Consider the following 14,470-nt stretch of genomic DNA (forward strand, 5'->3'; position numbering starts at 1 on the left):
AGCCATCAGAAGGCAGAGAATATCTCTTTGAATTCAAAACAAAACAGAAAACTGAGGCACCTGGGTGGCTCAGTCAGTTAAGTGTCTGCCTTTTGCTCAGGTCATGATCCCAGGGTCCTGGGATTGAGCCCTGCGTTGGGCTTCCTGCTCAGTGGAGAGCCTACTTCTCCCTCTCTTTTTGCCCTACCCCGCCCCTGCTCATGCTCTCTCTCTCTCAAATAAATAATTAAAAAAAAAAAAAACTAACACAAACCCCAAGATGCAGCAATATGTTCTTTACCTTGGAAACTAAGCAACACAGAAAAATTGAAAACAAAGTGATGGCAAAGGATGTACCAGGCAAATATGAACTAAAAGAATACCCAGATAAAATGTTTATAATAGAATTAGATTCAAGATAAAACATCATAATGGACAAAAGAGGGATCTATATATTTGTAAAACTCATGAGGAGAAGTATAATCTATTGTATTTGTCTATATTTCTGCTTTTTCCATTGTTTTTTCTCTTATGATGCTCTATGAGTCCTTGCTATATCATTTTTTTGTTGTTAGAATTTCTCTTAGCCATTCTTTAAGGGCAGGTCCACTAAGTGACAAATTCTTTTGGTTACCATTCATCTGAGAATGTCTGGATTACCTCTTCATTTCTTTGGATATTCAATTCATGGTTGGCAATTCTTTTCCTTCAAATTGACGGCACATGAAAATGTGCCATTTTCTTCTGGCCTTCATGGTTTCAAATGAGAAAACTGCTGTCATTCAAATTGGTGTGCCCTTGTAGGCAGTGTGATATTTCTGCACTGCTTTCAAGATTTTTCCTTTGCCTTCAGTTTGTAGAATTTTAATTATGCTGTGTCTCATTAGGGATTTCTTTATGTTGATTTATTTGGGATTTGTTCAGCTTCTCAAATCTATAAATTTATGTCTTTCACCAAGTTTTGGAACTTGTCTGCCATTATTTCTTTGACTACTCTTTAAGCTCCACTCTCTTTTTCCTGTCCTTTTGGGACTCTGATGTTAAGATTGCTCTTTTGTCATTGTCCCAACAGGTTCCTGAGGCTCTGTTAATTTTTTTTTCAGTCTGTTTTTCAGACTGAGTAAATTCTATTGATCTGTACTCAAGTTCACTGATCCTATTATCTGTCATCGCCACTCTTTTACTATTGAGTTTATCCAATGGGTTTTTTATTTCAGTATTTATATTTTTTAGTTTTATAATGTTTATTTGTTTCTTTATAACTTCTTTTCTTTGCTAAGATTTTTCCATCTTTTAATTTGTTTTGAGAGAATTTGTAAATTCTTACTAAAATATTTTTTCAAATGATGGCTGCTTTAAATCCTTGTCAGATGATTCAAACACCTGATTCTTCTCAGCGTTGGCACTGTCAACTGCCTTTTCTCCTTCAGGTTGTAATTTTCCTGGTTCTTAGTATGACGGGTAATTTTGGATTGATTCCTGGATATTTTGCCTGTTATGTTAGAAGACTCTGGGTCCTATTTAAATCTTCTGTTTTAGACTGCTGTCACCCTGTTTAGGTTTAGCATATAGGTCTTGGCCTACTTTTGTGGGCTGTGATCTCAGTGAGAATTTAATTTTCAGAGCCTTTGTGGTACTGTTTTGTTCTGGTTGGTTTATCTGGCACTGCTGGGGCTCCCACTGGTCCCTGCTGGTGCTGCTTGAGTGGGTGGAAAGGGCTTCCCCAGGCTGGGCTAAGGTGGGGAAGAAGAGTGCTTCCTGGGTTGGGCTCTCTTTGTGGTGGGATTCACATGCCAGTATGACTCAACCACCTGGTGTCTCTACATGTAGGTGGGATGTGTGCTGTGGTGGGGAGGCGGGGATTCCCGGGTCTGGCTGGGACAGAGAGCACTTCCTGGGTCAACTGATTGTTGTGGTCAGATCTCCCAGAGTGTGCCATCTAGAGTCTGGTTTCTCTCTGTGCGTGAGAGGGGTCTTGGGCTTGGGGGGACAAAGAAGCTTCTCAACCAGGATAATTGTAGTGGTGGGTTCCCCTTTGTCAGTGCCATTTCTCATTAGTGACACTTCCCTCCTACCTTAGCTCTAGGTTGGAGAGGTGGGTTTCAGGTTTAAGGGACAAAGAGGCTTCCTGGCTGGGCGATTGGCAGATTCCCCCCCACTTGCAGGTGCTGCCCATCTACCTGGTGTTCTGGATGGGGGAGGAGAGTCAGGCTGGTAGAGAAGAAGAATACTTTCCCTGGCTTCTTATTGTCAGTGGGGCTTCCCATGTGTCCCCCTTCCAGTGTTCCCAGGCTCCCCTGGTATTATAGGTAGGGCCTCTATTCATTCTGGGGGAGGAATGAGCCTTCCTGGGCCACCTTCTCAAGCTCGATTTGGGCCGTGCATTGCCCTGCCACCATTCTGTTGCTCTAGTCCTGAGGTCTGTCTCTCTACCCAGTCCACCTTCCTTTTTCCACCTGTCAGAGTTCTTGTTTGTTATTTCTAGCATTTATAATGAACTCAGCAGGCAGGATCAGGGAGAAATAAGTCTACATATCATCTCATCTAGACCCATTTTATACTTATAAAAGAAATCAGAGATCAAGTAGATAGAATGACTGACAGATAGATCAATAATTTTAGTAGGAAAGTTTTATGTAACCCCTGAGAAACTGATACAACAAGCAGACAAGAGGAAGGAGAGCTATAGAAGTTTTAATAACAGGATTAAGAAGCTCAAGAAAATAGATTTACATGCAACTTGACATGCAACAGATATGCATTCTTTTCTAGAATACAGGCCTTATTCAGAAAAATTGACTATAGGCTCAAATACAGAAGATGCCTCGATGAGTTTAAATATCACACAACTATGTCACTGTATATATTATAGATCATTGAAATATAATGTAAGCCACATATGTAATTTAAAACATTCTAGTATCTGGGGCACCTGGGTGGCTCAGTCGGTTAAGCGTCTGCCTTCAGCTCAGGTCATGATCTCAGGGTCCTGGGATCGAAACCCGCATTGGGCTTCCTGCTCAGTGGGGAGCTGGCTTCACTTTCTGCCTGATGCTCCCCCTTGCTTGTGCTTTCTCTCTGTCAAATAAATAAATTTAAAAAATAAAACAAAATGCTCAAGTAGCCATATTTAAAAAAAATTTTTTTTTAAAGATTTTATTTATTTATTTGACAGAGAGAGACACAGCGAGAGAGGGAACACAAGCAGGGGGAGTGGGAGAGGGAGAAGCAGGCTCCCTGCTCTGCGGGACTCGATCCCAGGACCCTGGGATCATGACCTGAGCCGAAGGCAGTCGCTCAACCGACTGAGCCACCCAGGCGCCCTAAAAACTTTTTAAAGAGGTGAAATGTATTAAATAAATATATTTATTTAACCCAATATATCCAGTATATTTAACTTTTAATCAATATCAAACTTACTTATAAGACACTTTACATTTTTGTGCTGAGTTGTCAAAATCCATGTGTATTGTACACTGAGAGCACATCTCAATTCATATTAGGCACATTTCAAGTTCTCTATCCACATATGGCTATTGGCTACCATATTGGATAAGCACAGATCTGTCTTTTTTGAGCATATGTGATAAAATAGAAATCAAAAATGAAAAGAGAGCTAAAAATTCTCTTTCTGAATAGTGAAACCAAAATGAAATATAGTACTAAATACATTTGGGGTTAAAGAGGAAATAGTGAAAGAAATAAGGGAACACAATGAAAAAATTCATCCAAAATTTATGGGACACAACCAGAAGAGTACTCAAGGGGATACACACAATTTTAAACACATTTTAGAAAAATTGGAAACAAGTGGGCTAAGGAGTCCATTCAAAGAGCTAAAAAGAAGGACAGCTTAAGCAAAAGAAATAAGAAATATAGAAATAATAAAAGATTAAAGTCAATGAAGTAGCATACCCCAAAACCAATGGAGAAGATAAAACCTAAAGCTGGTTCAATGAATAGATTAAGAAGTTACACAAACCTGCAATGACAGTAATGAATCTAAAAAAGAACAGACAGAGCGAAATAAGTCAATCAGAGAAAGACATGTATCATATGACCTCACTGATATGAGGAATTCTTAATCTCAGGAAACAAACTGAGGGTTGCTAGAGGGGAGGGGGGATGGGGGGTTGGGTTAGCCTGGTGATGGGTATTAACCAACTGAGCCACCCAGGCATTCCCTCGTGGTGATGGGTATTAAAGAGGGCACGTTCTGCATGGAGAACTGGGTGTTATGCACAAACAATGAATCATGGAACACTACATCAAAAAAACTAATGACGTATGGTGATTAACATAACAATAAAAACTTTTAAAAAAAGGAAAGCAGACAGATGAAATAAGCAGAAAAAATGGAGACACAACAGATTATTAAATAATACATTTGAAAACATAGAAACAAAGTAGATAAATTTATGAAAATATACAATGAAAAAAATCAGTACAAAATTAAATTGGAAAATTTAACAGATCAATTACCATAAAAAAAATTGAAATAAGAGACCACACTCCAAATTCTACCAAACTTTTAAGGAATAAATCTCTATCTTATATAAGATGTTCTAAAAACAGGAAAATAGGGGTGCCTGGGTGGCTCAGTTGGTTAAGCCTCTGCTTTCAGCCCAGGTCATGATCCCAGTGTCCTGGGATTGAGCCCTGTGTCAGACTTCCTGCTCAGCAATGAGTCTGTTAATTTGTTAATTAAATGATACCTGGCTCTTGACTTGAATGTCATTTTCTGCTGGTGTGACTTTGGGCTATTTACTGTAACTCCCTGAGCCTTCATTTCTTTGTCTTTAAAGGAGATGACGATTACTATCTTTAACATAGGAACGAACATCTGGGTCACCTGCCTGGCTTGGTCGGAAGAGCACGGGACTCGATCTCGGGGTCATGAGTTCGAGCCCCATGTTGGGTGTAGAGATTATGTAAATAAATGAAACTTAAAAAAATAAAAATAAAATAGGAACATTCTTCTTAGAGTAAATAAGATAATGTATATAGAGCAACGAACAGGTGTATTGAGCACATGGAAGGCAACCACTCAGTATTAATTTCTTCTTTTCCTATCTAGTAAATAAGTAAACCATAAGCTATTATGCTTCACTGTATTTCTTCTAGGTAGATTCCTTTTGTAAAATAGAGCTCAAGTTGATAAAGATGGTCTTTCTTTTTTTAAAAAAATTTTACCTCTCCATTTTTGTGAGAGAGAGCACAAGAAGTGGGGAGGGCAGAGGGAGAAGCAGACTCCCGGCCAAGCAGGGAGCCCAATGTGGGACTTGATCCCAGAACCCTGGGATCATGACCTGAGCTGAAGGCAGACGCCTAACAACTGAGCCACCCAGGGACCCAATGAAGATGGTCTTACTCAACATTCTATATGCTGTTCACAATAAAACAATTTTCTGCTGTAAACTACCAGGGAAAATTAAAACAATTCCATGCTATACTAGTTGCAATACTGATTGTTTTTTTTCTCCTGGGGTGGGTATGCACATGTGATCTGTAGAACAAAAAAATAATCTACAATGAAATACAATATTTCCCTTTGGCAAAATATTAAAAGTTGCTACCAAGGGCTCTATAATTTATGTAATCATTTTTTGTGTTGCTATATTAAAATATATTGTATTTACTTAGTAATATTAGTACCATGACTATATTTCAAGTTCAGTGAAGTACAAATATCATTTTTTTAAATGGTTGATAGAATGCCTAATTCTCAAATCCTAAGAATAAATACAAACATGTCTTAGCCTGTTTGGACTGCTATAACAGGATACGATGGGTTGCTTATGGACAATAGAAATTAATTTCTCACAGTTCTGGAGTCTGGACGTCCGTGGTCAGGGTGCCAGCATGGTCAAGTTCTGGCGACAACCCTCTTCCAGGTTGCAGAATGCGGACTTCTTGCTGTGTCCTCATGTGGTGGAAGGGTAAATGTTGTAAGAGATCAGTCACAAGATCAACAAAAGTACCTAGGAGTTAATCTAATAAAGAATGCACAAGACAGTACATTTATTAAGTGTTTACTTCAGATACAACATTGGTCAAAACAGAGGAGCTTATATTTGGAGTGGAGAAAGGAAAATAGTAAACAGATAAACATAAATATATGTCAAGTAGAGATAAGTATCATTAAGACATTATAAGGTGAATAAGGGGGATAGTGAATGGCATTATTGGGCTCCCCTATTTTGTATATGGTGTTGAGGGAAGACTCTGGTGTTAAAGATGACATTCAGACAGGATCTGAAAAAGGTGAGTGAGTGAGAGCTATGTGGGTATCTGGGGATAGAGTTTGGCATGATGAATATCCAGGAGGCTGGAGTGGATTGAGGATGGCGGTGGAGGGTAAAGTAGTAGTAAGGGGTAAGGGAGAGAGATACGAGGTTGGAGACTGGGTCAGATCACTGATTTCTGTGGGGTCTTATCTGACCCCACAGAAAACACACACACAAGCACACACACTACATGATAACCAAGTATGCACAAACAAAGAACAGAAAGAAAAGTGCATCGAAACAGGACATATTATTATTACATGTTATAAACTCTAGTGTTTTTTTCTTCTTTTCTGTTCTATTTCACTCTCTAAAAATGCTGTGTGGGGGGTGCCTGGGTGGCTCAGTCGTTAAGCGGCTGCCTTCAGCTCAAGTCATGATCCCAGTGCCCTGGGATTCAGTCCTGCATCAGGCTTTCTGCCCACAAGGGAGCCTGCTTCTCCCTCTGCCTGCTGCTCTGCCTACTTGTGCTCTCTCTCTGTGTCTGTCAAATAAATAAATAAAATCTTAAAAAAAAAAAAAGAACCCTTAATAGTATAAACTTCAGATTTTATTCTACAGTGGGAAGCCAACCAAAAATGCTGAGCATAGCTGACAGATGATCTAATCTGCTTTATTTTTTAAGTTAATTTGCATTGTTAAAATTTACTTTATGGCAATTTGAAACACACAAAAGTTGAGGTTATACCATAATGAACGCTCATTTATCTATCACCCAATGTCAATAACTATCAACAATTTGCCATTCTTGTTGTATCTATCACCTTACACATTTAAAAGAAACCATCAGACTACTGGGGGTTATGGGATTTGGGGGATGGGTAGTGTGGAAAAGGGGGAGTCCAGCTGGTAGAGCGTTTGTTGGGTTTTCCCTACTGAAACTCTAGAGACCTCAGCATTCCTTCTGAAATCCCGGCATAAGGATCACATTGGAGGGGTTTGCTTTCTTTTCAGCAGCATTTTTGTGATGCCCAATGCATTCCGGGTAGAAAAGTGCTTAGAAAGGCAGGATCCAGGGCACAGGTATGAAGATTGGATAGGCTGGATTTATATAGAGGTTCTCCTCCTCAGGGGTGGGGTGGGGGGTAGAGGTGGTGGTGAGCCTGGGGGTTTGTCCTAGAAGTTGGGAGTATGCACCCTCTCAACACCTCCTGCTTCTGGAAGTGATAAAGAAGACACCAACAACTCAACTGTCTTCCGTCTTGTCGCAGTAGAACCGAGTAGAAGTACATTCGGATGAGCCCATCATGGAGAGTTGGCTGTAGAATGTACCCCCAAAAGGCTAAATTAACTGAACCTAGATAGGTATAAAATCAGTCTCTAAGAGATCTGGAGGACTGTCATGCGTATGGGAATGGCTAGCCAACAGGAAATAATAGGAACAATGCGGCACTCTTTTGGACTGAGACTGTAAACATCAAGGTGCTAAGAACAGTGATACAGCAGATGTGTTCCTCGCCCGGAGAGGGCTCCACCTCTCCGCGTCTCAGAATACTACACTTCGGTGACAGGAACCCAAAAGGCCGTCAAAGTCCCCGGGCTCTGGGCTGAGGGTGCTGGAGCCTGGGAACCACTGAAGGTCTGCCCCAGAATGTGCGAGCACAGGGCATCCGACAGGATTCCTGGAAAGATGCGGAACCTCAAGCGTGGGACTGTCGTGTTGGGCTTTCTGAAGAAGTGCTGCATGCAGCTCCGCTTATTCTATGAAGAGTGACCAGAGGGACCAGCTCATGGAAGGAGACCTCTGCTCTCCAGGCCCCAACCGCACCCTCCCCCGAACACTCTAGAGAGTCCTTGATGGTTTAGTAAACGCCTCCAAAGGTTCCTGTCCACTTTCGCTGGGCTGCTAACGTTAACCTCTCCGTTTTGGGCCACGCGAGGGCTTGCCCCTGAGGGCAGAACAAGTGGGAGTCTGGAAGGTCAGGGCCGCGTTTCAACTCAGCCGAGCGGGGGGCTTTTCCGAGCCCAGGCGGCGGGCAGGGTTGGACTACATTTCCCAGGAGCCTCGGCGCGCACTTCCGCTTCCGGCTCCTTTGTCTGGACGCGCTCGGCTCGCGGCTAGTCTGTTCTTGTGGTCCTACCTACAGTGATCAGCTCGGTGTCTGAACCCGGCAGGAGCAGACGTTGGACGGGGGTGTGTGTCCAGCAGGGGATTGTCAGGCTTGGGGGTCTGGTCGCGCGTCCCACTGGGGATCTCCCTGGGCCCGCTGACCTGATCGTAATCCCTCCTGCTGGAGCTGGGGAGCTGTCTGTCAGGGCTCGGCCACCTTGACCCTGCCCCTCTGTTCTGGGTTTTATGTGTACGTGATGGTGGTGTGTACGTGTGTTTAAGTCTGAGACACGTCCAGGTCCTTTGCTGAGGCCCCGCACAGCCTGAAGCGCTTGGCTGGAAGGTGAGGCAGGTAGGGCCCAAAGCTGTCCATGCTCCCAGCTCAGAGACCAACGCGCGTCTGCCCTTGTGCCCTTGCAACCCACAGCGTGGTGGATCCATTGTATAGACTCAGACGATGTTGACGCGGGAGGGCGTGAATGTAAGAGATCCATTTGTCTACGTCTCGAGAAAGCGATTATTGTTCAGTGATGTGACCGTAGGCAAGTTACTGAAGTTTGCCTCTCCTGTTCCTTACCTGTCGAGTGAAATTTATTGTCCCTACCTTACGTGGTGATTGTGAGGATTCAGTGGAAATTTGGTATGAAACAGTTGACACAGTGCCAGGCGCTAAGTAAGGGCTCAATCAGTGGTAGCCATTATGAATAGTAGGTATCCACCTCCCCATTTGTACATAAAAAGCAACTGGAACCCAGGGAGGAAAAGTTACTTGTTTTGGGTCACTTAGCCATCTGGTACATAGAAATGAGAACCCAGGTCCCTTCACTCCCAGCGGGGCACTTGCCACCATGGCCTGCACTTGTGTATCCTTCAGGCATGTTGGTAACAGTATCTTTACCTGTCGTCTGTGATTATCTATGTTCCTGGGTGTCTGTCTCTGCAGGGCCCTGGGGGAAAGGTTATATTGAGACTTCCCTGTGAATAGGGCTTCCTGAAGCCTGAGTGACTGCTGAACTTCTTGACTTTAGTCTTAGCTCAAAATATACTGCTTCAGACACCACCCCCCCCATCACTGTTATGGGTAGGGTCTCAGAGAATGAAAGACGAAATACAATGAAAAAGAATAATTCAATCCAGAATCTCTTCCTAGAGTTTCTGGGAGAATGCTGGTAATTCCCAGGAAGAGACATGGAGGATTTGGGTGAAGTTGCTTTACCCAAATGGTGCAAAGACTGTGGTTATGGAGGATCAGAGCCACAAACTCCAGAACAGAGGTAAGAAACACAAGTAAGAGAAGCTTCTGCTGTTAGTTGGGCACCTACAGTGTGCACACAGTAATCTCATTTTAGTTTTTCTTTACAGCAGCCTTGTCAAATGTGTGTGGGCAGCTCTGAGACCTTGAGCAAGTCATCAATTTCCTTATTTGTAACAAGTGATTTATGGAAAGCATCTGGTACATGGTGAGTGCTCCATAAGTAGTAGTAACTTTACTGATATAATTCCCTTTTTACTTGAAGCTCTAAAAAGTAAGACATCTCACTCTCCATACTCTGTTATACTGGATGCCTCTCCAAAGAATGAGAGGGGGCAAGTCAGACTCCTTGGATAGATAAGAGGAAATGGACATGGAGAAGCAGAGGATTTGATCTGGCACTCTAGCACATGGAAGAGGTCAAGTGCAGAGCTGGGGCCTGCATCTGCAGGGTCCACTGCCCAATTCTGGCAGGATTGAGAACTGCTCCTGACTTCCTTTCAATCTCTCTCTTTTTTTAGAAAAGATTTTATTTATTTGACACAGAGAGACATAGCAAGAGAGGGAACACAAGCAGGGGGAGTGGGAGAGGGAGAAGCAGGCTTCCCACTGAGCAGGAAGCCCGATGCGGGGCTCGATCCCAGGATCCTGGGATCATGACCTGAGCCGAAGGCAGACACTTAACGACTGAGCCACCCAGGCGCCCCACCTTTCAACCTCTTTTAGGAAGTATTCTTTCTTAAGGAGATACAAAAGGATGGCCCAGATGAGAAGGGGTTTCCACGGTGTAGCTTCAGTCTGTTTGGTTTTCTGGGACATCCTGCCCTCAGCCCCTCTGATTTCTCAGGGTCCTGAAACTTACAAGTTCCCGTCTCTACCCCATCCTTCACTGATTGTCAGAGTTCAGTACAAGGAGCGGACAGGCATCCTGTGGGGAACTAGGGGCTTGGGGTATGACCACATACACTGATGATGCCTTTTGTTTTCATAAAACAAGGGATAGACAGAAAATCCTATAGAATTTTTTTAATAAAAAGATTTATTTATTAGAGAGTGTGTGAGTGCGCAGGGAGGGTCAGGGAGAGAGGGAAAGGGAGGGAGAGAATCTCCAGCAGACTCCCCGCTGAGCAGGGAGCCCGATGTGGGGCCTAGTCCCACGACTCTGAGATGATGAGCTGAGCCTAAATCAAGAGTCTGACGCTTAACTGACTGAGCCACTCAGGCACTCCCGACAAGGGGCTTTAAGTATTGCTTTTTGGTAATGGGGGAGAGTGAGAGTTAAAGAAAGAATAAACTAGAATAGTAGGAAGGCAATAGAATAAAATAAATGACATATAGCCCTGCCACCCAAAGATAAGTTCAAAGAAGGCACAAAGTTAGTATTATCGGTTTTTTCCCAGTAGGCAAAAAATCAAAGTGGGAAGGGAAATTGTGAGCAGAACGTTGCTCGATGGGCATGGAGTCAAAGGATTTGGGGGATCATGAATTCATTCTCAACACTTTGGGCCTCCTGCCACCAGGAATACTATGTTGGTTGCTTGGGATGCAGGGGAGGACGAGATGACAGACTATGAGTTAGTGGATCACGTGTGTGGTGCAATGAACCTAGGATGGCTGCAAACTTAGCAGGGGCCTAGAATACTCATGATCTGGTGGCTGGTGCTTCCAGGTTGGGCACTGTTGCCTCTGTGGCTCCTTTTTCTCGTTCTATGAAGTTGGAAAGTTTCTCCATTTGTGAATAAAGGAGTCTGGAAGCTTCCTGCCAACCCTAACAGTATATGGGTTTTTGTTGCTGTTGTCACAGGGATCCTCATTCTCAGAGCACAAGCTCAGGCTTATCCTGAACCCAGTTAATGATCATACAGAGAATCATCCCTGAGGTTATCTTGGAAGCCTCATTACATAGGTGTCTGTGGGATCCTTCCAACCATATGATAGCCAAGGTCAGATGCACTTTTTGTCGTAAGTGGCTATTTCTAATATAATAGGTTTGAGACACATACTAATAAACTGGATTCCTTTATTATTCTTCCCTTCCAGTTCTGCCATCTAGGGAGTCTGCCCTTTTCCAAAAGGGGTATCTTCAGGAGGAGAATATGGCTGCTCTTCTTCAGGCAGCAAAATCCCAGGTGAGTTGGGGATTTTCCTCTCATCCCTAAAATCTCATCTTAATTCCTGAAGTGAATAAATTTCTCTCTCATCACATGAAGCTCGTCAGCCCTATTAGCATCAGCGGTTTTCAAAGATAGGATAAAGAGGGTGGGGTGGACCAACAACAACATGGTGACTGGGGGTTCCTTATTGTGTGGAAGTAGCAGTGAAGATGGGGCTTGGCAGTCTCTCCCATCAGTTGGGCAATAGAGGACAGAGGACCGAGAGCATTGTTGGGAGAGAGTCAGGCTCCCTTTGTCCACTTGAGGCATTTGGCATAGATCAGCAAAGGCACATGAGATATCTTTTGTATCCATCTGCTTAGAATGTTCTCCATGGGGAGAAAAGACCCGCACACAAATCCGTGTGACACAAATCAGCAAATTTACTGACGGCCTACTTAATAAAAGTGTTTTAGGGAAAATGTTGTATGGTTTCAGAGGAGAGTGAGCGTGTCTGGCTGAGAGAGATTTGGGAAAGCTTTATTCATTCAGCCAGCATCTTTAAGCCCTTTTAAGGAGCCCCGGGCTAATAGTAGCAGTGAGATTTGAAGTAGGCCCTGAAGGATGAGTAGATTTTTTTTTTAAGATTGTATTTATTTTCTTATTTTAGAGAGAGAGCAAGGTGATGGGCAGAGGGAGAGGGAGAGACAATCTTGAGCAGACTCTGTGCTCGAGCGCAGAGCCCAGCACGGGGCTCAATCTCATGACCCTAAGATCAAGAGTAAACACTTAACCGACTGAGCCACCCAGGTGCCCCGGATGAGTAGATTTTTGAGAAGATGTATTTGGGAAGTCAGTGACATAAATGGCTTAGAATTGAGGAAAGGTACTGCTTCTTCTGAGACAGGAAAAAAAGAAGTACAAAGTACATTGAAATCTTGGATATAGGGGCACCTGGGTGGCTCAGTCAGTTAAGTGTCTGCCTTCGGCTCAGGTCGTGATCCCAGGGTCCTGGGATCGAGCCCCACATCGGGCTCCCTGTTCCGCAGGAGGCCTGCTTCTCCCTCTCCCACTCCCCCTGCTTGTGTTCCCTCTCTCGCTGTGTCTCTCTCTGTCAAATAAATAAATAAAATCTTAAAAAAAAAAAAAAGAAATCTTGGATATGTTGTCCTATAAAAATTTAGGAAGCTTCTGATCTGTTTGCCATGTACTAATAATCACACCCAAAGTTCTTTCCTGGATATAAGTCTCAAGCTTGGTATATTTTGCAGTTTCTTACTTACCATGTCTCTTTCTTTTTTCTTTTTTTTTTTAACCATGTCTTTCTTAATGAAGATAAGCTTAAGTTTGCCGAACAATAGGCTTGGATGGGAACGCCATATCCTTAACTTGATCTTTTTTATAGGACTAAGTCACTTTGTTTAGCTGAGAAGTTTCAATGGGCCTTTGTTGTTCAAAGCCTTTTTTAGACTTCCTGTTGTATGAGATCTAGAAACAGTTTGCTTTTCCAACCATGTGAAGCCCCAAATTTCTGTACTCTGTATTCCATTTTATTTTAGCTTGAAAATTGGTAAATTCCTTCCTGAGCTCAACTCTTTCTTTGCCAAATATATCCAGAAGCATCCTGCACAAGCTAGCATTTTGGCTCTTTCCACCTTATTCCCCCAGAGCTACAGGCCCAGTGAACTTTTGGTCTGCCTTCCCAGTTCCTAATTACTTTGCCAGTGTAGATCAAGAGTCTACATCATTCCAGCCTTAATTACCCATTTCTTTGACGTTTGCTGCCTGAATGTCAAGCCAATGCCCCTGGTATATTTTAGGTGTTTGTTATGATATCTTCTACTTCAAGGTGTTAGTTTCTGAATTAATTAGGCTTGGCTAACTTGTAACTGGTGTAACTGATAGACCCAAAATGTATAATGGCCCCAGTATAATAGAAGTTTATTTCTTGTTCTTGTAACCATATGACTAGGTCAGCAGGTTGATAGGGTGGCCATTCAGGGCCTTGAGCTATCTGAAGCTCTAATATCTCTACCACATGGCTCCCAAACTCACTTTTGGGGTCATCTCCATGTCCCAGCCACAAGGGGAAAGCAGTTTGGAGGAATGCATGTGAGGCAGGCCTGGAAATGGTGCACGTCACTTCTGCTTGCATTCTCTTGGCTTGAACTCAGTCACATGGCCATATCTAACTGCAAAGGAGATTGGGAAATGTTTGTCTACCTAGAAAGATGAGGTGAAGTGTACTTTAATAAGCAGTTAGCAGCTTCTGCCACTCTCCTCAAATATTTAGGTTATTTAGAACTCTTTTGCTATTGTAAATTATAAATAGATAAGAATCTGTTGATAACTCTTTACTCATATCTCCAGTCATTTTATTACAATTGATTTCTAGATATAAAATCAGTATGTCAAAAGGGTATACACATTAAAAAAATTTTTTTATTGTTATGTTAATCATCATATATTACATCATTAGTTTTTGATGTAGTGTTCTATGATTCATTGTTTGTGCATAATACCCAGTGCTCCATGCAGAACATGCCCTCTTTAATACCTGTCACCAGGCTAACCCATCCTCCCACCCCCGTCCCCTCTAGAACCCTCAGTTTGTTTTTCAGAGTCCATCGTCTCTCATGGTTCATCTCCCCCTCCAATTTTCCCCCCTTCATTCTTCCCCTCCTGCTATCGTTTTTTTTTTTTTCTTAACATATATTGCATTATTTGTTTCAGAGGTACAGATCTGTGATTCAACAGTCTTGCACAATTCACAGCGCTCACCATAGCACATACCCTCCCCAGTGTCTAT

General features: G+C 42.8%; 1 protein-coding gene across 5 annotated transcripts in view; it reads left to right on the forward strand.

Moving 5' to 3' along the window:
* Positions 1 to 8,237: 8,237 nt before the first annotated feature.
* Positions 8,238 to 14,470, forward strand: part of LOC102733176 (uncharacterized) — a 12,021-nt gene continuing 5,788 nt past the window's right edge. The window contains exons 1-4 of one of the 5 annotated variants that reach the window (XM_031030849.2): positions 8,238 to 8,400; positions 9,467 to 9,590; positions 9,666 to 9,776; positions 11,609 to 11,697. In XM_031030849.2, coding sequence (XP_030886709.2) covers positions 11,665 to 11,697 — 33 coding nt within the window. In that variant the 5' untranslated portion in view covers positions 8,238 to 8,400; positions 9,467 to 9,590; positions 9,666 to 9,776; positions 11,609 to 11,664. The other 4 variants (XM_081805683.1, XM_081805681.1, XM_081805682.1 and 1 more) reach the window with 4 other exon arrangements.

Source organism: Leptonychotes weddellii, chromosome 15 (genome assembly GCF_054177405.1).
Source record: "Leptonychotes weddellii isolate Sample4059 chromosome 15, ASM5417740v2, whole genome shotgun sequence".
Taxonomy (NCBI): Eukaryota; Metazoa; Chordata; class Mammalia; order Carnivora; family Phocidae; genus Leptonychotes; species Leptonychotes weddellii.